General features: G+C 38.3%; 1 protein-coding gene across 1 annotated transcript in view; it reads left to right on the top strand.

The window, feature by feature from the left end:
- Positions 1-2883: 2883 nt before the first annotated feature.
- PIWIL4 (piwi like RNA-mediated gene silencing 4) overlaps positions 2884-22092 on the top strand; it is a 68149-nt gene continuing 48940 nt past the window's right edge. The window contains exons 1-6 of the mRNA XM_069079921.1: positions 2884-2970; positions 8183-8258; positions 12083-12223; positions 13566-13780; positions 19471-19592; positions 21559-21639. Coding sequence (XP_068936022.1) covers positions 2884-2970; positions 8183-8258; positions 12083-12223; positions 13566-13780; positions 19471-19592; positions 21559-21639 — 722 coding nt within the window. The remainder of the gene's footprint in view (positions 2971-8182; positions 8259-12082; positions 12224-13565; positions 13781-19470; positions 19593-21558; positions 21640-22092) is intronic.

Genomic DNA, 22092 nt, shown 5'->3' with positions numbered 1-22092 from the left:
CATTGACCATATGTGCTTCTGGGTCAAAGGCCTAGGGTGAGGAGTACTGCTGCAACAGACCAGAGACCTTGGTCACAGTTCCAGGGTGGAAAAGAGTGTGTTTGGTCACTCACAGATCAGAAAACAGGCTAGGAGAGCAGAGGCCACACCTCTCAGATCATACCACCTTGGAAGAACTAAAAAATGATAAAACCCCAGAATTAGTTTTGAAAACAGCATCAGGAAAAACCTGAAGCTTGGGAAAGTGTTTGTTCCATCCTGAAAGCAATTTTCTTTGATAATTTCTTGAAAGATGTTTAGGCTGTTTTTTGTGATCATGGCTTTCAGGTAGTCCAATAATTTTAAAATTATCTCTCCTGGGTCTCTTTTCCAGGTTAGTTGTTTTTCCAATGAGAAATTTCATATTGTTTTCTATTTTTTCATTCTTTTGGTTTTGTTTTCTAATTTATTGATTTCTTGTAGAGTCATTAGCTTCCATTTACTCCATTTTAATTTTTTCTTTTCTTTTTTTTTTTTACTCCATTCTAATTTTTAAGGAACTATTTTTTTCAGTGAGATTTTGGAACTCCTTTTCCATTTGACCAATTCTACTTTTTAAGGCATTCTTCTCCTCATTGACTTTTTAGATCTCTTTTGTCACTTGGTGTAGTCTATTTTTTAAGGTATTATTTTCTTCAGCATTTTTTTGGGTTTCATTTAGCAAGCTGTTGACTCATTTTTCATGATTTTCTTGCATCATTCTCATTTCTCTTCATAATTTTTCCTCTACTCTTACTTCATTTTCAAAATTCTTTTTGAGCTCTTCCATGGCCTGTGACAAGTCATATTTTTCTTGGAGGCTTTTGATGCAGGAGTTTTGACTTTGTGGTCTTCTGAGTGTATGTTTTGATCTTCTTTGTCACCAAAGTAAGATTCTATAGTCTGATTTTTTCCCCTGCTGTTTGCTCATTTCCCCAGTCAATTACTTGACTTTTTAACTCTTTGATAACAAAGAGTTAGGACTCTGCTTCCATGGTGGAGGGCAAACTGTCCTAAGCTTCAGGGGTTGTATGCAGCTGTTTTCAGAGACACTTCTAGGGACCTGTAAGTTTTCAATTTTTCTAAGGTGGTATGATCTAAGGAGAGGTGTTTACTCCTCTCCTCTCCTGGCCTGTGCTCTAGTCAGTGAGTGACCACAGGCACTCTTTTCTGCCCTGGAACTGCGAGGAGTGTTTCTTCACCACTGCTGCCACAAACTCTGTTATGCCACTGCTCCTCCTCACCCCAGGACTGCCACCCAGGACTGTGACCAGATCCAAGTATGAGTGAAGCAGCAGAATCCTGCCTAATGGAAATGCTGGAAATGACTTACATGAACTGATGCTGGAGTGGAGTAAACAGAACCATAACATTGTAAATAGTAACAACAATATCGTACCATGATAAATTGTGAGTGACTTAGCTCTTCTCAGTAATACAAGAATCTAAGACAATTCAGAATTACTCATAATGAAGAATGTTATCCACCCCCAGAAAAAGAACTGATGGAGTGTGAATGTAGATCAAACATATATATATAATTTTTTTTGCCTTTTGGAGGGGCAATTGGGGTTAAGTGACTTGCCCAAGGTCACATGCTAGCAAGTGTTTAAGTTTCTGAGCCTGGATTTGAACTCAGGTCCTCCTGACTCCAGGGCTGGTGCTCTATTCACTGGGCCACCTAGCACCAAAGCATATTTTTTAAACTTTATTTTTCTTGTTTTATTTTTTGGGTGGTGGTGGTGTCTGTTTTCTTTTGTAACATGGTTAATATAGAAATATGTTTTGCATGACCACACATAATATACTCTCTATTAAATTACTTGCCTTCTCAAGGAGGGAGAATTTGGAAGTCAAAATTTTTAAAATGAATGTAAAAAATTATTTTTATATGAAATTAAAAAAAAATAAATGTTTTCCAAAAAGAAAGAAGAAAGGTTTGAACGTAAGGTCTGAGCCCTCTCCGGCGAGGACTGAGCTCTGGGAGGCCTCACTTAGCTAGACCCTGGTTCTCAGGCTCAGAGAGCCCCGGTGGGTGGAGCCCGGGACACGGAGGATGGGAAGGGGTGGGGTGGGGTGAAGGTGGCAGAATTTGGAAAGGGGTGGAGCCTGGCTTGGGTTAGAGCCCACGTGGCGTAGAGAAAACCCTGCGCCCAAAGGCGAGAGCGCAGCGCAGGAGGGCTTCCGAGGTGGCAACTTTGCAGCGTCTAGTGGGGTCTGCGGACACTCTGCACTGCAGGGGTAAGTGCTTGACCCTAGGGGTGTCTGACCCCATCTTCCTAATCCTCTTCCCTTGGGGGGACTCCTCTGGACTCTTGGCTCCAGTTCCGTGGCGGAGCTCCCCACGAAGCGCTTTCCCGCCTTTGCCACCCTAGGTTAGGCTCCGGGAGTCTTTGGCCAGGCTGCCCTAGAGACCCCACCCCTGCCTCCGGACGGCCTCTCGGGTGGACCTCGCCTCATCTTTTTCTGCTTTGGGGCCTACCGCCTCCCCCCCCCATCGCTCCCTGGTCTCCTTCTCCACCCCTAGAGTCAGATTTCGTTCGCTCTCTCTAACTTTTCGTGCTACAGAACCTCATTGCACAGATGAGGAAACTGAGGCCTGGAGGAATTTGAATGCACGCAGGCTCCAGGTGCCATAGCCTGGCCTGAGGGGGCTTTTAAACCCTTGCTAAAATCTACCCTCACCCCCTCCCTTCTCCTCAGCCTTCCCCTCTTCCCAGGGCTTGGAGGGTTCAATATTTGGTTCTGTGATTCATCGGGGTAATTGAGCTTTCACCACAGTCTTAGGCAAAAAACCCAAAAAACAAAACCCGAAGTGCCAGAGGCAGCTTTGCTCAATAATTAAAGTTTTTTTTGCAGATAAATATGACTGGAAGAGCCAGGGTAAGAGCCCGGGGTCTCTGCAGGAGCCCAGATCCCTCGAAAGTGGGACAACCGCAGCCAGCATCGTTGGTTTGTATCACAGCCTTGTTGTGGATGTGTCTGCTTCCTGATCCTCTCTATTTCTCTATTCCAAAAAAACTTCCTCCTTTTGATTTTATCTTCCCCTTCCCTTCTACTGATGTATTATGTTGGTGACCTTTTTTCTAAGTGGACTATACCTCTTAAACTAAAAAAAAAAATGTATATATATATATATATATATATATATATACACTGAGAGAGAGACAGAGACACAGAGAGAGAGAGAGAGAGAGAGAGAGAGAGAGAGAGAGAGAGAGAATGCAGGATCCTTATAGTAATCCCAGGTTGAGAACTAGAAAGAGAACTTAAAAGTTATCCAGTTCAACTCTATCATTTTACAGAGCAGGAACTGAGACATCTGGCTTTCACAGGGTCATGCAATTAGTAAGTGGCAGAGCCACTATTTGAACTCGGACCTCTAACTCTTCTACAATTACAGATCTGGTGCTCTTCTCACTGTACCTCATTGCCTCTCCCATTGGAGGCTTTCATTACTAAGCCAAAGGAACCGTCTGCTTTGTACCTTTGAGTAGGAGTTCTTGATCTTTTTTTTTTGTTATGGACCTCTTACAATCTGGCGGAGCCTACAGAGCTCTTCTCAGACTAATGTCTTTAAATGCTTACAACAAAATACATAGGATTGCAAAGGATAACAAAATATTATTGAAAGATATTTATGAAAATATAAAAAAAAACCAATTCATGGTCCCCAGGTTAGAAACACTGTCCTAGAAGCATTATAATTTGCTACCATCTCTGGCACATAGCCATTGCTTAATAAATGCTTTTGGATTGGTTTATTTCTGCTATCTGAATGAAGTATTTACTTTAAGAAATCACTTAGAATTCCTAGATAGGTGGGACTTGGATCTTTGTTTTGCATCTCTCAGAGTTTTAAATATTATGTTTAAGTTTGTTAGGAAATGCAAGAAAATACCATTATGGGTACTTATAAAATGATTTAGGGCCAGATAGGTGGCTCAGTGGAGAGATTGCAGGACCTGGACTCAGGAAGATTGATCTTCCTGAGTTTAAATCTGACCTCAGACACTTACTTAGCTGTGTAACCCTGGGCAAGTCACTTAACCCTGTCTGCCTCAGTTTCTTCATGTATAAAAATGAGCCAGAAAAGGAAATGCCAAACTACTCCAATATCTTTGCAGGAAAATGGAGTCATAAAGAGTTGGACATGACTGAACAATAACATAATGTGATTTATCAGAGCTTCTCCCTTTCCCCTTCCACTCAGTTTCATGCAGAAGCCAAATCCTACCCAAATTAAAAATAGAGATCACACAAAACAGAGGGCTTTGGTTAGACAGTGGAAAGTACTTTGAGTTGTATTTCCAGTGCCAGACTTTAGTACTTTTCGGTAGTTTCTTGGACCAGAAAATGTTAAGCTGGATCTTTCTAGAATTGTGGTGCTTTTCACTTACCAGCTATGTAACCCTGGGTAAGTTACAACCTTTCTGGGCCACAGTTTCTTTTTTTTTCTTTTATTTTTTTTTATTTGAGGGGGAAAGCAGGGCAGTTGGGGTTAAGTGACTAGCCCAAAGTCACACCATTAGTTTTGTGTTGTGTCTGAAGCTGGATTTGAACTCAGGTCCTCCTGACTCCAGGGCCAGTGCTCTATTCACTGCACCACCTAGCCACCCCTGGGATTTACACTCTTCAAGAGAGTTGCCTGAAGCATGGGAAAGTTAAATGACTCTCTACCTAGTACAAATCAGAGGCAGTATGTGAACCCAGTCATCCTGACTCCAAGGCCAGCTGTCATCTCCCATGCCATTCAGGCCTTAGTATAAAATGTGCCTTGATTAATCCTGATTGGGTTTCTGTGACATCTCTGGAAATATATTAAAAAAAAAAAAGATATAGAAAAAGAACCTGGCAGTAATTCCTGTTGTCTACATTTCTGTGCCCATTTTCTTTTTTTCAATTCTTTGTTTAATTAATTACTTCATTCACTCAAAGGCATTTATTAAAATATTGCTTTGTGCAAGGTTTGTTACGAGAAGATTGAACATTTAGATAAGACATAACCCCTGTCCTCATAAACTTTATAGTGTAGCAGTAAGGTTACAGTGACTCATGCAGAGACTTAATGTTTACAAAGCAGTTTTCCTCACAGTAATTCTGTGAGGTAGGTAACACAAAGATTATTATCCCCATCTTACAGATGAGGAAATTGAGATTCAGGGAGTGAATGACCCAGTGGTCTCTGATTTTCTCACAGAGCCTGAAGGCAACCCAGAGGTTATAGGATCATAGATTTAGAGCTAGAAGAAACCTTAGTGATCATGGAGTTCAAACCCCTCATTTTATAGATGAAGAATACAGGTGAGTAGCCCTCCTTCCCTTTGTCCCCAATCCTCCCTTCCCCTGACACAGAAGGGATTTGCTTGATGCAACAAACAGTAGGTAATGGAGTCAGGATTTTAATTTAGGTCCTCTTTAAGCCAAACCTACTGCTTTTCCCACTATGCTAACTACCTTATCTAGTCCAAGCCAACCCAAATAGTAGTCTTCTACAATGTCTCTGACAGCTGGTCTTCTAGTCTGGGTTGAAATACTTTCAGGAATTTGCTTATATCCCACAGGTATTATAGACAGGACTCTTAGCCCATACTTCTTGAGTCCAATATGCCTTCTACAGAGTTCTTCACCAAATATCTTTGGGCTCCCACTCATTATTTTTCCCTCATATATCTGTTAGCAGAGAATCAGCATAGTGTAGAGTGGTTAAAGAGCCAGCCTTGGAGTTTCAGAAAGGTTTAGTTCAAGTACTAACGCATACTGTACTTCATATGCCTCTGACACATATTACCTGTGTGATCCTCAGCAAATCACTTACTTTCTTAATGTTTTTGGTAACTTTTTTTTTTTTACTAAGTTGTAGAGAAGGTACCAGCCTGCATTGGTAGAGGGCATTACCTCACCAGGGAGTTCCCTGTTCTAGTGAAATCACAGGTCCAGCTCTTATCCTATGTGTGTGTGTGTGTGTGTGTGTGTGTGTGTGTGTGTGTGGTGTATTTTCATAGAGTACTATAGGAATCATGGAGTAATGCCTACTGAAATGTGAATATTATCTTAGGTCATTATGGCCATGTTTAGTCAAATGATAACTTTTTCTTGTCCTATTGACTAAATTAGGTAATATTGTCTTCCATAATGGGGATTGGTTATTTTTCCTGTGTTCTTTTCTTCTGTTTCTTCCCATTTGGACGTGCCTGGGATCATCTTTCCTCATCTTTCCCCCGACCCCAATCATTCAACAAATATGAAGTACCTACTATTTCCCAAACACTGTGCTAGTCTCTGGGAATACAAATGCCAAGAATAAAACAATCCCTACTAGCAAGGAGCTCACATAATGAGAGAGACAGCAGCAAGTACAGATATGTGTGTGTACATATATATTATGCTTACGTTTATGTGTACTAGAATGTACACTTTGGTGGTACAGATTTTTATATGTGTGTGTATAAATAAATATGTGTATATATTTATATATATATATTTTTTTCTTTTAAAGATGTTTTTACTGTCTCTTTCATTAGCATGTGAGACCTTACCAGTGGGGATTGTTTCATTTTATAAACTATCTCAGCAGGTGGGCTAAACCAGGTTGATAGTAACGGACAGGTCTGAAATGTGTCATGGGAAAGCTTTCCCTGAAAGAACAGGCAGATGAGAACAGTTTGTTCCAAAGAACACAAAGGTGACTGAAGCAGGAACTGTGGAGTGATTGGAGCTTGGTTAGACATCAAAGGCACTAAGGTCATTCACTGCATCCTAGACCATCGCCAGGCATGTTGGCTGTTGTCCTGCCACTGGACTTTAGTGACTTTGGAGGAGAGAGTGAGGCCGATATCTTTGTGTCTCACTTAAATCTAATTCATGAGCAAGTCAAGACATTAGCCCATGATGTCATTTGAGAGCGAAGTACGAACAACAGCATTATATACACAAGTGCTCGTGCTGGGCATGTATACACACATACCATAAAGTTAATACATATAAACACATATCTATATCTGTGTATATATGTATATATATATATATATATATATAGTAGTAAAATACAAGATGCTTTGGGAGAGAGGACACTAGCAGTTGGGAGATTCAGGAAAGACTTCATTAACAAGATGGTTCTTGGACTACATCTTAAAGGAAGAAAGGGGCTCTTAAGAGTAGGAATTAAGGAAAGTATGCTGTTGTTGCTGATGTTTGTTTGATCCTTGTTTTTTGGAAGAGGGTCAATGACATCATGGGGTGATGGCTTGACTTGCTTGGGAATTGGATTTAAGTGAGGCAGAGTTGCACAAAAGTCATCAGCTTCACTCTCCTCCAGAGTCAAGCTTCAAGCTCTCCACAGCACCTGCTTCAGCTACTTTCATGACTGTTAGAACAAATTGTTCTCATCTCTCCATTCTTCCTGGGAAAGTCTTCACATATTTCAGGCATGGAGGAAGGCCAGGGCAAAGGCATAGAAATAGGAGATTGAGTGTTATGTGTAAGGAACATAGAGAGATATAGTTTGGCTAGATTGTAGGATTTGGGAAGGCAAAAATGTATAATTGATACTGAAAAATTAGGTTGGGTCCAGATTGTGTAGGGCTTTAAAAGCTAGGTTTATATTTTGTCCAGTGGGCAATAAATAGGAAGTCCCTGGAATCCCTAGGTCAGAGCAAGGCTTAAGGAAAATACAGGCAGCAGAGCATAGGGTGGCCTGGATGGGGAAGGAATAAGGCAAGGGGACCAATTAGGAAGCAGTTGTGAGAGGTGATTGGGGCCTGGACCAAGGTCATAACTGTGTCTGTTGAGATAAGGGATGGGATGTGAGAGATGATGTGGAGACAGAAATGGCAGGATTTAGCAACTGATTAGATATGTGGGGTGAGGCAAAGAGTAAGGTGGCCTCAATTCTCTTTTCTACTTAACACTGTATTTGTGCCATATCCTTTCTACTGTATTGTAAGCTTTTTTTGGGCAAGGGGTTGTGTGTTGTTTAGCTTTCTGCCTCCCTCTGGACCCAGCATGGTGCTTTGCCCTTAATAAGTATTTGATGAATTACTAACTCTGTTAATATTTAATTGTGACTACAAAGACACTGTGTTATGAGGACACTGTGACAAAATTTCTGGTTTGTTGATTCCTGTTTCAAATTCTTAAAGAAATACTTTGTTGCTCATTTCAGAGTCATCCTACTACGTGTGACAGTGAAGCCTCAACCAGCACCAGTCTCCTGAGAACTGATAGGATTCCACAGAGGTGTAAGTGGGTTAGTTAGCCAAGGCAGACACTATTTTGCAGCAGCACCTCTGCCGTAAATCTGTGAGGAAGTGGTGTGCAGGCTACCCATCAGTCAGGAGAGCCCTTTCTAGAACATATATTTAATCTTTTCTCCAGGATTGTCCTATGTTAGGCTGCATTTGGGGGTCTTGAGGGGTCCTCTGGCATCCTATAGAGCCAGTTTCCCTGCCTTCCTGGCATAGCTGGGCAGACCTTATAAAGTAGCAGTGTTAAACATCTATGTATTCATGAAAGAGTTGTGGAGAAACCATTTTTAAACTTTTGTTTGTTTGAATAACTTAGATTTTCCTGTATGGTATGTGTTTATAGATAATGCAAGTATTTTTTCAAGGAATACATTAGAACTTAAATATCTGAATACATCTGTTCTCTTACACTTACGCTTATACTTAAACTTACAAATAGTCCAGTAATGCTGACATTTCCCAGAGCATTTCTGGGGCATTCATAAGTTGCATGTTATTTTATTTATTTTTTAAATTTAAATTTACTTATTTACTTTTAGTTTACAACATTCAGTTCCACAATCCCTTGAGTTCTGCATGTTATTTTAAATAAACTAACTTGTGGCAGATCAATATGCCTTTAGGATGCAAATTCCTTGGGTCATTATTGGAAGCCTGCGATGTAAGGGTAATAGAGTACGTTGGGCAGAGACTTGGATTTGGAATCAGAGGAGTCAAGGATCTTTGGTTCAAATACTGGTTCTACCACTTATTGCCTGTGTGACCATAGGCAACTCACATTTCTGGGCTTCGTTTTCCTCCTCTGTAGAAAGATGGGAGTTGGGCCTCTAAAGTCCCTTCTGGCTCTCGATCTTTGATTCTATGGTCCACCTTCCTCCTGTTCTTTAAAAGCTGACCATCCATTTCATGCATGTTACATTCCATAGATTTGGACTGTCCCATTTGCTGTCCCCCAGACTCAGCATTCTATCTCCCACTTTTTGCCTTTGTGCATTCCTGATGCTTACAATGTACTTTCAGCTCATCAACCCCTTAGACTCCCTTGTTTCATTAAAGGTTTAGCTCATGTGCTATCCAGTCCCTGGCACATAGTAGATGCTTAATACATATTTATTGATTGATCTTCTGTGGAAAACTTTTTCCTTGTTGCTAGTGCTCTTTTCCTCAAATCATGTATGTATTTTATCTGTTTATGTGTTCTGTGCCACCAGTGGAATTTGTAAATTTTTTGAAGTTAGGGATTTATTTTGTTCCGTCTCAGTATCTCCAACATTTAGTGTGTCCTGAAAATGTCAGATGCTTAGTAATGCTTGTTGGATTGTATATTGGGTGATTGATTTTTTTTAGGAAGAGTTAAAGTCATTTGGAGATCCAAGTCAGGTGAATAAGGTAAATAGTTTTTGAAGAAACAAAAGATAATCCTATGTTAAAAAAAAAAGACTATTTCTTCACATGGGTCATAAACTGCTTCCAAAAAACAGTTGCTAACGAGATGTTCCAGAAATATTTTAAGTGATGACTTCCTACTAGACTATGTGAGGTATATAGCCTCACAGGGAGCCTATTTTAAAGGACAACTTGGGTGTGCGAATTCTGGTGTGTTAGTATTTCTACCCCGCATCACTGTCATTACTAGTAATAAGTAATTCCTTATGTTTTATTTTTTTTGATCTGCCTAGTGAATGCAAAATAATCTATGCCAAATCTATAAAAATCTATACCAGAATAACTGCACTGGGTATAGATTAGTCATGACATAAATTTTAGTTATATTCTTAAATAGATATACATCTTAGTTATATTCTTATTTAGTTATATATGGTTTCTAGAAGCCAATCATGACTTAAGTGAAATACCTTCAAACAGTACCTCTGTTTTTAGTTTTTGTTACTTTAATTTAAAATTTTATTTTTATTTTCAGTTTCAAATTCTCTTCCTCTAGCTCCTTCCCTGTCATTGAAATGACAAGAAATATGATTCTCATTATTATGTATGAAGTCATGCAAAAACATATTTCTGTGTTAGCCATGTTCTGGGGGAAAAAGAAAGAAAATTAAAGACAAAAAAATTTGCTTCATTCTAGTGGATAGCATTTTACTTCATGAGTCCTTTGAAGTTAAGGTGGATCATTGTATTGAACAGTTGATCATTTTATTGACTAGTTACTAAGTCTTTCACAGTTGATCATCATTAGAATATTGTAATTACTGTGTACGATGTTCTCTTGACTCTGCTTATTTCATTTTGCATCAGTTCATATAGGTCTTCCCAGGTTTTTCTGAATCCATGCCCTTCATCATTTCTTTTAGCACAATTATATTCCATCACAATCATATGCCACAACTTGTTCATCCAGTCTCTGGTTGATGGGCATCCCTTCAATTTCTAGTTCTTTGCCACTATGAAAAGAGATGCTATAAATATTTTTATACCTGTGGGGCCTTTTCCTTTTATTCCCCTCTGTTTTTCAAGATAAGTAGGCTATAGTACAAGCACACTTTAATATTTGGCTTACTTAGCAATGTTTGCTACCAACTCTAACTTGGATTTGGGGATCTGCACAAGTTCCCATGAATTATCATATCTGGGACAGTGGACATACTCCTTAGGTATGTATTTGGGAAAGGATTGTAACCAAAACAAGGCAGTTATTTTATATTTATTTATATATGTGCTGTCAATCAACCTGATAGAATATAAGCTCCTTGAGTGGAGAGATGTTAGTTTTGTACTTCAAGCAACTTTCTTAGTGCTTGGCACCTAATAAGTCCAAAAAAAATACCTACTGACTTTGAGGATGTTGTTGATAATATCTCTTGCCCTTATGGGTGGGAAGAAGATGTGGGAGATAAAAATTTACTGACTTTTCATGAATGGACATAGAGCAGTGACAGGTTTATCAGTATGCCAGACTAGAGCGGGCAGCAGTGTCTTTTACTCTCCATTTGAGACTGACTCTGGGAGGGAAAAACATAGGAGTAGAATGTAGGGAGATGTAGCAGTGATGTCAACTTTAAATGAGAGAAACAGGCTTTAGAGTTAGATTTTTGCTTCTACTTAAATGCTTCAGCAAATCCATGGCACAGGAAGTTGAGAGCCTTGTCTCTTAGGCCCAGGGCCTCTCTTGTGTCTCAGCTACAGATGACTAAATATTTTTCAAGTACTATGTTTTACTAATTTTCAGACAATTGAAAATACCTTAGCCAATAAACATTTAAGTGCCTACTCTGTGTTAGACACTATGTATTGGGAACAGCAAAAGACAGTTCAGGTCCTCAGGGAGCTTACAATCTAATGGGGGAGGCAACAGGAAAACAAAAATGTACAAACAAGCTACTTACAGGACAAATAGGAAATAATTCAAAGATGGAAGTCACTGGGATTAAGAGGAGTTGGGAAAGGCTTCTTGTAGAAGATGGGATTTTTGATGGGACTTAGAGGAAGCCAAGGAAGGCAGTAGCCTGAGAGGAGGAGGAAGAGCATTCCAGGCATTGGGGACAGTCAGAAAATGCCCAGAGCCAAGAGATGAAGTGTCTCCTTTGTGGAACAGCCAGGAGGCCAGAGTCACTGGATCTAAGAGTGCATAGTGGGGAATAAGGTGTAAGAAGATTGGAAAGGTAGGTGGCAATTCCAACAAAGACTTTGGTCAAGTCATAGCTTGTTATTAGCAAATGTAGGCAAGCTTTATTCTCATTGCTTATATAATAAATTTTGTTAGTAAGGGAATTTTTTTCCATATGCTAGCTCCAAATAATTTGACTAGAGTGAGAACTGGCATAGTAGTATTTTGAAATTAGACCTTTTGATTCCTTTTTCAGTCCAAGAAGGTGTATCTGCTGGAGATGGGGCTAGAAGAACTCTTATCCAGGATAAAAGAGGAGGGAAAACCTGGAGTAGTTTTTTGGAATTGGGAATCCACACCAGGGAGAAGTTGGCACATGTCAGAGACTGTAAGACAGGTATTAGGCCTTCATGTTATGCACTGTTTTCACTGTTTGTTCATTTAACACAAAGGGATAATTTTTGAGTCTAAAACACAAAAGATGTTTCCATTTTGTGTCTTAATTTCCTTATTTGTAAAGGCAGTATAGTGCTGCTTGGTGGTGGCATAGTGCACAGAGAACTGGTTCTGGAGTCAACAAGACCAGAGTTCAGTTACTGCTCCAGACACTTATTAGCTCAGTGACCCTGGGCAAGTCACTTAATGTCTCTCAGCTTCAGTTTCCTCATCTGTAAAATGGGAATGATAGTACATCTCTTCCAGGGTTTCTGTGGGGATCAAATGAGCTAATACATGTAAAGCACTCTGGAAACCTTAAGACCCTGTGTATATTCTAGTTATTAGTATGTTATTATTTATAGAGTGTTGGCCTTGGACCTAGAAAGACTCGAGTTCAGATTCCTTCTCTGACATGTACTAGGTGTATGACCCTTGGTAAGTCATCTCGCCTCTGCGTGCCTTCAATGACTCCTTAGAATTTATCTACTGAGTCATGGCAGGAATTGCCCTCCATATTAGTATTCCCTCTACTAATATGGAAGTTTCCTACTCCACTGAAGTCACAGATCTTTTGGGTAATTTTCTTTTCTGTAAATTATTTTTAATATAATAATTTAATATAATATAAAAATGTAATATAATGAAATTTATATATTTGTATAATTATAAATTACATATCCACACAATTATAACTTATATGATAATATAATTTATAATATAATAATTTAATTATTGTTAACTAAAACTTAACTTACAGAAGGGATTCTTAACCTTTTATATATGTGTCATAGACATCTTTGACAGTCTGATGAAGCCTATAGCTTCCTTCTCAGAGTAAGGTTTTTAAATACATAAGATTACAAAGGAAACTAATTATATTGAAACACAGTTATCAAATTATTTAAAAAAAATCTATAGATCCCAGGTTAAGAATCCCTACTTAAATGACCTTGGACATGTCACTTTTTTTTTTTTACTGGGCCTCAGTTTCCTGGTTTCTAAAATGACCTCTAAGATTTCTCATTGTTCAAAGTCCTATGATTCTATGCTTAATTGTTGTGTTCTCTTTTTATATGTGATGTGTTTAAAGGAATAATTACCCCTCCCCTTGTCTCCATTCAGATGCATGGGGCATAACTTTTTGGGATCCATTTGCCTCATTTGTAAAATTAACTAAGATCTCTATAATGTTTTCCAGCTGTGGAGGTCTGGAATTCCATGGTCATTAGTAATTCTGTCAAGGATAAGATGGCCTAATTTTTGTTGAAACAAACACACAAGTATGTTTGCTTTTTTTTCAGGTTCCAGTGGTGTTCCAGTGAAACTGGTCACTAACCTCTTTAGTCTAGGTTTGCCCAGAGAATGGCATCTCTTCCAGTATCATGTGGCATTCAGTCCAGACTTAGCATCCAAGCGCCTGAGAATTGCTTTGCTTTACAGTCACAGTAAATTCCTGAAAAAGGCCAAAGTCTTTGATGGTGCCATGCTTTTTCTCTCAGAAAAGCTAGAAGAAAAGGTATAGTATGATTCCTTTTCCTCATCACTGTATATTATTATTCACTTGTCAATTGGAAGCATCTAGAAAGAAACTACAAAGGTTTGGGTTGAAGAAAGAAAACAGTTTTAGACCCATTCTGTTGTTCTGGAAACAGAACACAGAAATATCAGATTTGGGGGGGCCTGTAGGGGGAGGGGAGAAGCCAGGTGCCTTTTCAACATACTCGCTTTCTCTTGCCTAGTCACCCTGTGCTTGCCAGCTAAAAGCCTCCTTCATTAAGACGTTGTCAGCCCCTAGTACTGTAGAAACTAGTGCCTCACATCCTTTTTGGTCCTATTTCCTTGTATTTATTTGCCTCAGTTTTTACTTGGATCCAGTGTCTTTGAGGAAAGAACCTATTTTTTTGAAATAGGCACCAGGTTTGTTAATGCACCCTTCTCCACCTTAATATATGCTCTTGCTTAACTCTTACTTCTGGGTGGTGGTGGTGGTTGTTTTTTTTTGCTTTTTGGAGGGGCAGTTGGGGTTAAGTGACTTGCCCAAGGTCACACGGCTAGTTTTTGTGTTAAGTGTCTGAGGCCGGATTTGAACTCAGATGCTCCTGACTCCAGGGCTGGTGCTCTATTCACTGCACCACCTAGCTGCCCCTTTACTCTTACTTCTAACTGATTTGTCCCTTAGTAATTGAGCCCTTGTTTAATTACCACAGTCTCTGATTTTAGAATTGCCCTCTCCCCCAAGGCTTTTTTCTGGTTTTTACAAAATGAATTGGTAACATTTCTGAGAGATTTTATTATGAAAATTCAGTGCTTCAAATGTGATTGCATTACTCATGTTCCTTTATTTGTTGCCTTTAATCTTTTGTTCTTGAAATAAGGGAGCTTGCTGGAATTTGTGTCTGGATAGAACCTTTGGGCTTGTCACTTCGTATCCAGGAGCAATTCACTCATTTTTCCTAAGCCTCACCTTCTTCATTCATGAAGTATTATTTTTATTATTACAACCAATTCACTAGGTTGTAAATGAGGTTCAGATGAGCAAAGTGTATTTGAAAATGCCTTTTAACTGTAATGGGTGGTGTAAACCACACTTGTTCTTATTACAATTACAGTGCACACTTTGTAAAACAGAGTCTCTTTCTATAGAAAAGCTAAGTCAAGGATGTTATATTCAGATTTGTGGCACAGCAGATAGAACAGAGGGCCTGGAGTCAAATGTGTTTTCAGTCATTTACTGCCATGTTGTCCCAAGCAAATCATTTAACCTGACTCAGGCTCATTTAACCCAGCTAATAGCCCCTACTTCACAGAGTTTAAGGATTAAATGAGGTAATATTTGTAAAGTGCTTTGAAAACCTTCCAGCACTATTTAAATGCTGTTATTATTATTATTTTAATATTTACTTTTCTAACTTCTAATACTTACACTCATTAAAACTTTTTGTTATAAATCGAATAAACATCTGCAAAACCAAATAATCAAATGAATATAGAAAATAAAGCAATAGAATCTTACATTAACCCTTAGCATTTAACAAGGTAAACCAAATGAATTAATAAACAAATACTCTCAATATGCTTCTGAAATTCCTTCCTTCCTTCCTTCCTTCCTTCCTTCCTTCCTTCCTTCCTTCCTTCCTTCCTTCCTTCCTTCCTTCATTCCTTCCTCCCTCCCCCTCCTCTCTCCCTTCCTTCCTTTCTTCCTTCCTTCCTTCCTCCCTCCCTCCCTTTTCTTCCCTTTTTTCCTCCCTTCCCATCCCTTTCTTCTGTCCTCCCTACTTTTCTCCTCTTACCCTCCTTCCTTCTTTTCCTCCCTCCCCTTCTCCCTACTTCTGTCCTTTCCTTCCTTCCTTCCTTCCTTCCTTCCTTCCTTCCTTCCTTCCTTCCTTCCTTCCTTCCTTCCTTCCTTCCTTCCTTCCTTCCCTCCTTCCTTCCTTCTTTCCTTCCTTCTCAATGCATACATAATTCTGGTTCTCCTGATTTTATTTTACATCCTTTCACATAGGTCTTTCCATATTTCTTTGGAAATGTTCTTTTATGATTGATGGGTTTTAGTAACAACCCATTGTATCCTATTAATCTGCTATAGTTACTTAGGATTTAGACAAACTTTGTTCCCTAGCATTGGAATATAGGTTGGTTCCAATTTTTTGTTGTCATAAAAAGTACAGCTTTGCATATTTTCTTAAAATGATGAGTTTTGTACCTTTTATTGCATTTGCTGTGATGCTCTCCAGAATGCTTGTCACTAGTCTACAGTCCCACCAACCATGTGTTTTTCCCCACAACCTTCCCAATATTGAATTTCATTTAACCTTTTTATAAGGTTGATATCAGTAGTGTTAACTGAAATTCCACAACTTGGCAGTACTTTACAAACTGCCAGCAGAAATGCCCTCATTGGGCATCCTTGAGGAACATCTCCTTTGATGCACCCTCAAGGCTGCTAAAATGGTTTCTGTACTTACTGCTCTAACTTAAACTTGTTCCAGATGGTTATATTTAAGGTGCTGAAAAAAAGAATAGCACACTGTGTTCTGGTTATGTAGCATTTTCATTTAATTTTGAGTTGGAGAATCTTTCAGGAATAAGCCTTTTTCAGTACTTTGCAGATGAAGGTAATTGAGTATTTGTTAGCATGTGATGTTAGTAATCTTGCCATTCTTTGTGCTCTATTTCATTATATTATTACTAATTGAAGATCTCATTCTTGAAGGTATAGATTGAGGAACTGTGTAATATTGGTTCTTACTGTCAATGTGCATTGTATTGTATTTAGTGCACTTTTTGAACTGACTTTCGCTTACTCACTGGAAGCCTTTGTGATTTCTCTTTTGGGTATCTGAAAATGCCTGGCCTGCTCATTGATTTTCAGGTACCTTCATCATAGCCATAGTAGCTGCCGGGTAATTTTGCCTCAGATAACCTATTTGATGGTTGTACTTGTCAAATAGTGCCTTTTACCTACACAGATACCATCTTTTGGACATTAAAAATGTTCTTCAGTGGGATTAATCATTACTTCCACTTAGAACACTTGGCTACATAAAGAATAATTTCCTAGCACCAACTAGTTTTCATACACTGATAAGATTTGGAAAGTATTTTGAACAAGTTTATTGGCACAGTATAAATGGTAGGTCCAGTAACTATGAATATTAATTATTTTTCTATGAATTATTTGTAACTGTTTTCCATTAAGATTTACGTTTTCTCTCTCTGTAAGGCTGATTTTTTTTTTAGCTCACTTTTGCTCTACAGTATTTCATTTTAGCAATCCTCTTTAACAAGTGTTTGAATATTTCACCAGGATTATTTCATTGGATACAGTCATTTAACAAATATTGATTATGCAAATACTGTGTACAGAGCTCTGCATTAGGTGGTTCCTAATGGGAAATATAGATAAAATGCATTCCCTGTCTTTGTAGAATTCCTGGGCTAGTAGGAAGATAAAATACCAGTATAGATTAGTTTAGTGATAGGGACTGGACCTGTGATTTAATTAGTATAGGGAACTCACATATGAGGAAACTCCCTCCACCAATGCAGGCACTTCTTTGCAATGTATAATCTTTTTTTTTTTTGGTTTTGTTTTTTTGGAGGGGGAAGGGCAGGGCAATTGGGATTGAGGGACTTGCCCAAGGTCACATGGCTAGTAAGTGTTAAGTGTCTGAGGCCATATTTGAACTCGGGTCCTCCTGACTCCAGGGCTGATGCTCTATTCAATGTGCCACCTAGCCACCCCTGCGATGTATAATCTTAGAGAGTTAGTTGGCTAATTCACTGAGAAGTTAAGTGAGTTGCTCATTCTCTGAACTATTTGGAAGTGTCCTCAGTGCATACTTGGGCCAACCTTCTGCTGCTGTGACTCAGTAAATCTTTTGTTAACTGTTGAATGTCTCATTTTGTTCCGGTATCCAAACTACCAGCATCTGAGTCAGGCCCAATCTGGAGCAGCTGTCTATGTATGGGCAGTGACTGGTAAAACAAAAAGAATTTTTGAAAAAACAAAAAGAATTTTTGAAAAAACAAAAAAAGCATTAATAACAGTTAAAAGCTAAAATTAAACAGTAAATTCCCTGTACATCCATGTTAGTCTCTTTAGACAACATTGTTTTTTCCTCGGGATTTTCTCTTTGGGCTTTTAGAATTTAATTCTTTAGAATATTTTATTCCTTCTGGAAAGATTACTCTGTAAAACTTTAGTCTGTAACATACTACCTAGCCGATTACTGTAGCCTTGGAAATTTTCTCTCCCCAAATCTAGGCTTTTGAGTTTTAGTTATAATGTTCCTAGCCATTTTCATCTTGGGGCTTCTTTCAGGAAGTGATTAGTGGGTTATTTGTAGTTTTACTTTGCCTTCTAATTCTGAGATATCTGGATAGTTGATAGCCAGGCTCTGGTTTTTGGTCCTGGCTTTCAGGTAGTCCAGTGATTCTTAAATTAATTCTCCTTAATCTGTTTTTCCAGGTCACTAGTTTTTGATATGATAATTTACATTTTCATCTTCTTTTTTCAATCTTTTGACATAGTTTTAGTATTTTTTGTCTCATGAAGTTATTAGCTTCTATTTAGTATTTTAATTTTCAGGGAGTTTGTTGTTTATAAGTTTTTGTACCTCTTGTGATAAAGTGTTAATTCTCTAAGTTTCTCTTTCCTAACTCTCATTTCTTTTCCAGTTCTTTTCTCTATCACTCTCATTTCATTTATGTTTTTTAAACTATTTAAACTCATTTTAATATAATTTTCATACTTGCATAACTTCTTCTAAAAATTCTAACTGATCTTGTGAGAAAGCTGTGTGCTTCTTTTTGAGGTTTTGTTTGTATAGGTGTTGTAGAGATAAATTTTATTCTTCTGAATTTATGTTTTGAGTAATCCCCCTCCTCCGAAATCACTATCTTTTTTTGCTTATTCTTCTACCCATATGCTCCAGATAGCCCAGCTTTCTGTCCTGGCTGGGAGCTTTGGGGTTTCAGTTTGCAATTCCTTCCTATCTGAGAGATACTCCTGTGCTGTTTTCTGGAGTGAGGAGACTGAGCCTAGGATCTGCTCTAGGCAAGCCTGTGATCAGGGTTTTAGGTACTGAATTTGTGCTGAAAATCAAGCTGTTTTGCCTGGTCCAGGGGCTGTGTACTTGAATATCTGAGCTCTACGTACTGAATTAGTGCTCCCTACTGCTTAAGGTGCTTGGTCAGGCATGGGGCAGAATCCCACCATCTTGCCCACCTCTACTCCATAGTTCCTGCTGTGGTTACTTGCCTATGGGTCAAATTTGTGATCTTGGGCTGAAAAGATGACCCAATATAGTTCCTCTTTTTATTTCTCTTTTACTACTTAGTTTGTTGGTGTTCTTAGATAATTTTTGGAGTAATTGTTTGCTCCATGGGCCAGACCCTGATTCTCAGGCCATAAATTCTGTATTCTTTTAGAGAGTAGGAGGAATTGGACTGTTTTCCGTCAGGTTGTTGTTTTGTCCTCAGGGAGGCACTTTGAACAACAGCAACAACCATAAAAACATTTTTTTACTGATTGCTGTGAATGTAATGATGATAATTAATTACATGCTAGCACTGGAACTTTTAAAGCTCTTTCTAAGTTTTATATTGAACATGACTTTATATCTTGATTTTCTACTTTTCTTAGCATAAAATATAGACTATTAAAATACTGTTCCTATTAAAATATATTTTTTCTCCCCACAGGTCACAGAATTGTCAGGTGAAACTCAAAAAGGCATTCATGTAACAATTACCATTACGTTAATAAGTGAGCTACCATCAAGTTCTCCTATGTGTATTCAATTTTTCAATATTATCTTCAAAAAGTAAGATATTTTAAGCAAAATTTCTTTTGGTTTAATGATGCCAGATCCTGGGTTACTAAAATTAGAAAACAGTTGATAGATAACATTCAGAATAGTGTCATTGTATGGAAGTGTACTTCCATTTGGTGCTGAAATGAAACTGGTAGAATCTTATATATTATTGTGCCTTGTTTTCTATCACAGTAGGTTGTTGGTACTTACAAATAGTAAATACTTATCAAGTAATATTGAAAGTGAGGCTGGTGTCCTTGCACAGCCCTCCTTCACTGAAACCAAAGTCAACTGCAAAAGTCATGTCATGATTTCCCTGATGTCATGATCCTCTTTGAAAATGAAGGACAAGGGGCGGCTAGGTGGCTCAGTGAATAGAGCACTGGACCTGGAGTCAGGAGGACCTGAGTTCAAATCCTGCCTCAGATACTTGACACACTTACTACCCGTGTGACTTTGGGCAAGTCATTTAACCCCAATTGCCCTCCAAAAAGCAAAAAAAAAAAAATGAAGGACAAACACAATAACAAAAGAGGCCTATTTACTGAATGGACTTTAACTCACTCTAAGTGAGAACCTAAAAAGACCTTAGCCTAAAAGGGCCAGGGGTCTCCCATGGCATCCTGGGTCATCTTGGGTCATCCTGACGAATATCTGGCCACTGGACCCAGATGGCTCTGTAGGAGAAAGTGAGTCTGGTGACCTTGCAACAGCCTTCCCTCATTCAAATCAAAGTCAACTGCAAGTCATGTTGTCATCTCCCTGATGTCATTGTCCTCTTTGTAAAAGGACAAAAACACAACAACAAATACGTATCTATCGCTGGGCAGAATACATAGAATACTTGTGTCTTGAAATAAACGCTGGTGATGAGAGGGAGGGTTGGCCAAGAAATTGGAAACTTTCAGATGTCCTATTGTAGGGAAATCATCTAGGGCTCTTTTGGGGTTGTTATTTAGATTTGTTCACCAGCTCCTATCAGTCTGGAAAACTCATTAGAAAAAAAAATCTTATTCCCATATGAAAAAAGACAAGAAAGCATCTCCTAACATTATCTGCCATTTTTCAAACCAGCTTACCAGTATGGTAGCACCTTCAAGTTGAGTGGGTCTTGGTTAGTGAGGCCTTATATTTTTTGTACATTTATGCCTGTTGTCTCCCTTTAGAGAATGTAAACTCCTTGAGGGTAGGAATTATCTTATCTGTGTCTTTGTATCCCCAGAACTTAGCACAGTATCTATTATTTAATAAGCACTTAATAAATACTTTGACTGATACTGCATTGGTCTTTTTAGCCACATTCACATAGAGATATGACTGTTTTCTGTACTTCTTCTTTAAGTATAAAGAATAACATTAATATATACGCTTAAATCTATGCATATAGGTCCTAAGATAAGTAAAGTTCAAAGAATACCGTTGTATTTAGTTTCATCGTATTTTTGTTTTCAGTATTGTTAGTACCTGTTCCTCAAAACCTACTGTTTGGTTTTCATTGTAAGCATTTATACCTCAGAAATCTACAAATTACAAATCAAGTCTGTATTTATTATTTTGTTGGTTGTCTAAACTTAAGAAAATAATGGAGAGAAAATGATAATCAGATTAAACATGAAACTATGTCATGCAGCTGGTTGTTAAACACTTCTCAGAATACCTCTGATTGTTAATAACAGAAGTAGTCACTAAGAATTCTGGGAAGCTAGGTGGCTTAGTAAATAGAGCTCCAGTCCTGGAGACAGGAAGTTCAAATACAGTCTCCCTTACTAACCATGTGACCCGTGGCAAGTCACTTAACCCTGTTTGCTTCAATTTCTTCATCTGTAAAATGAGTTGGAGAAGGAAATGGCAAATCACTCCAGTATGTTTGCCAAAAAAACCCCAAATGAGATCACAAAGAGTTGAACATGACTCTATAACCACAAGTTCTGACATCATTATGGAATGTATACTAAATATAAATGTCTCCTTATAGGATCTTTCGGAAGTTATCTATGAAGCAAATTGGAAGGAACTTCTTTAGCCCTTCAGATCCAGTGGAAATTCCTCAACACAAGTATGTTATTTGAATTTCTTGTTAATTTAAAACTATTATTATTTGGGCACCTTGATTTATAGTCAGTATTCCACCATCACCCCCCAAGGCCTGACATGAGATGCAGTGGATTTTTAAAAATTTTGATTTTTCACCCTGGCTAGTAAGTGTAGAATTGTAGTGTAACAAATTGTTGCCTTTTTTTTTTTTTAAACAAAACAAAAATCTGTGCTATATTATCATGTGTTCCAGAAGGAATGAATTTCATTTGTAAGATGAGGAATAACTGAGACAAAATAATCTTTACTTTTTGATACATTTAATCTTCCAGGTGAAGTGAAGTTGGGGGAGCCAGGGAGGTTAAGATGAACTCATTCCTTAAATAGACCCTGAAGTATGAAAATTTACATAGCCAGTCAAATCAAGGAGAGAATCACTGTGAATTATTCCAGGATACCAGAAGACATTTGCTAA

Source organism: Petaurus breviceps, unplaced genomic scaffold (assembly GCF_028583685.1).
Source record: "Petaurus breviceps papuanus isolate PSGF00001 unplaced genomic scaffold, PetGlider_PUasm1.0 91133, whole genome shotgun sequence".
NCBI lineage: Eukaryota > Metazoa > Chordata > Mammalia > Diprotodontia > Petauridae > Petaurus > Petaurus breviceps.
The sequence above is the reverse complement of the archived record's forward strand: the minus strand, read 5'-3'. Positions and strand labels throughout refer to the sequence as shown.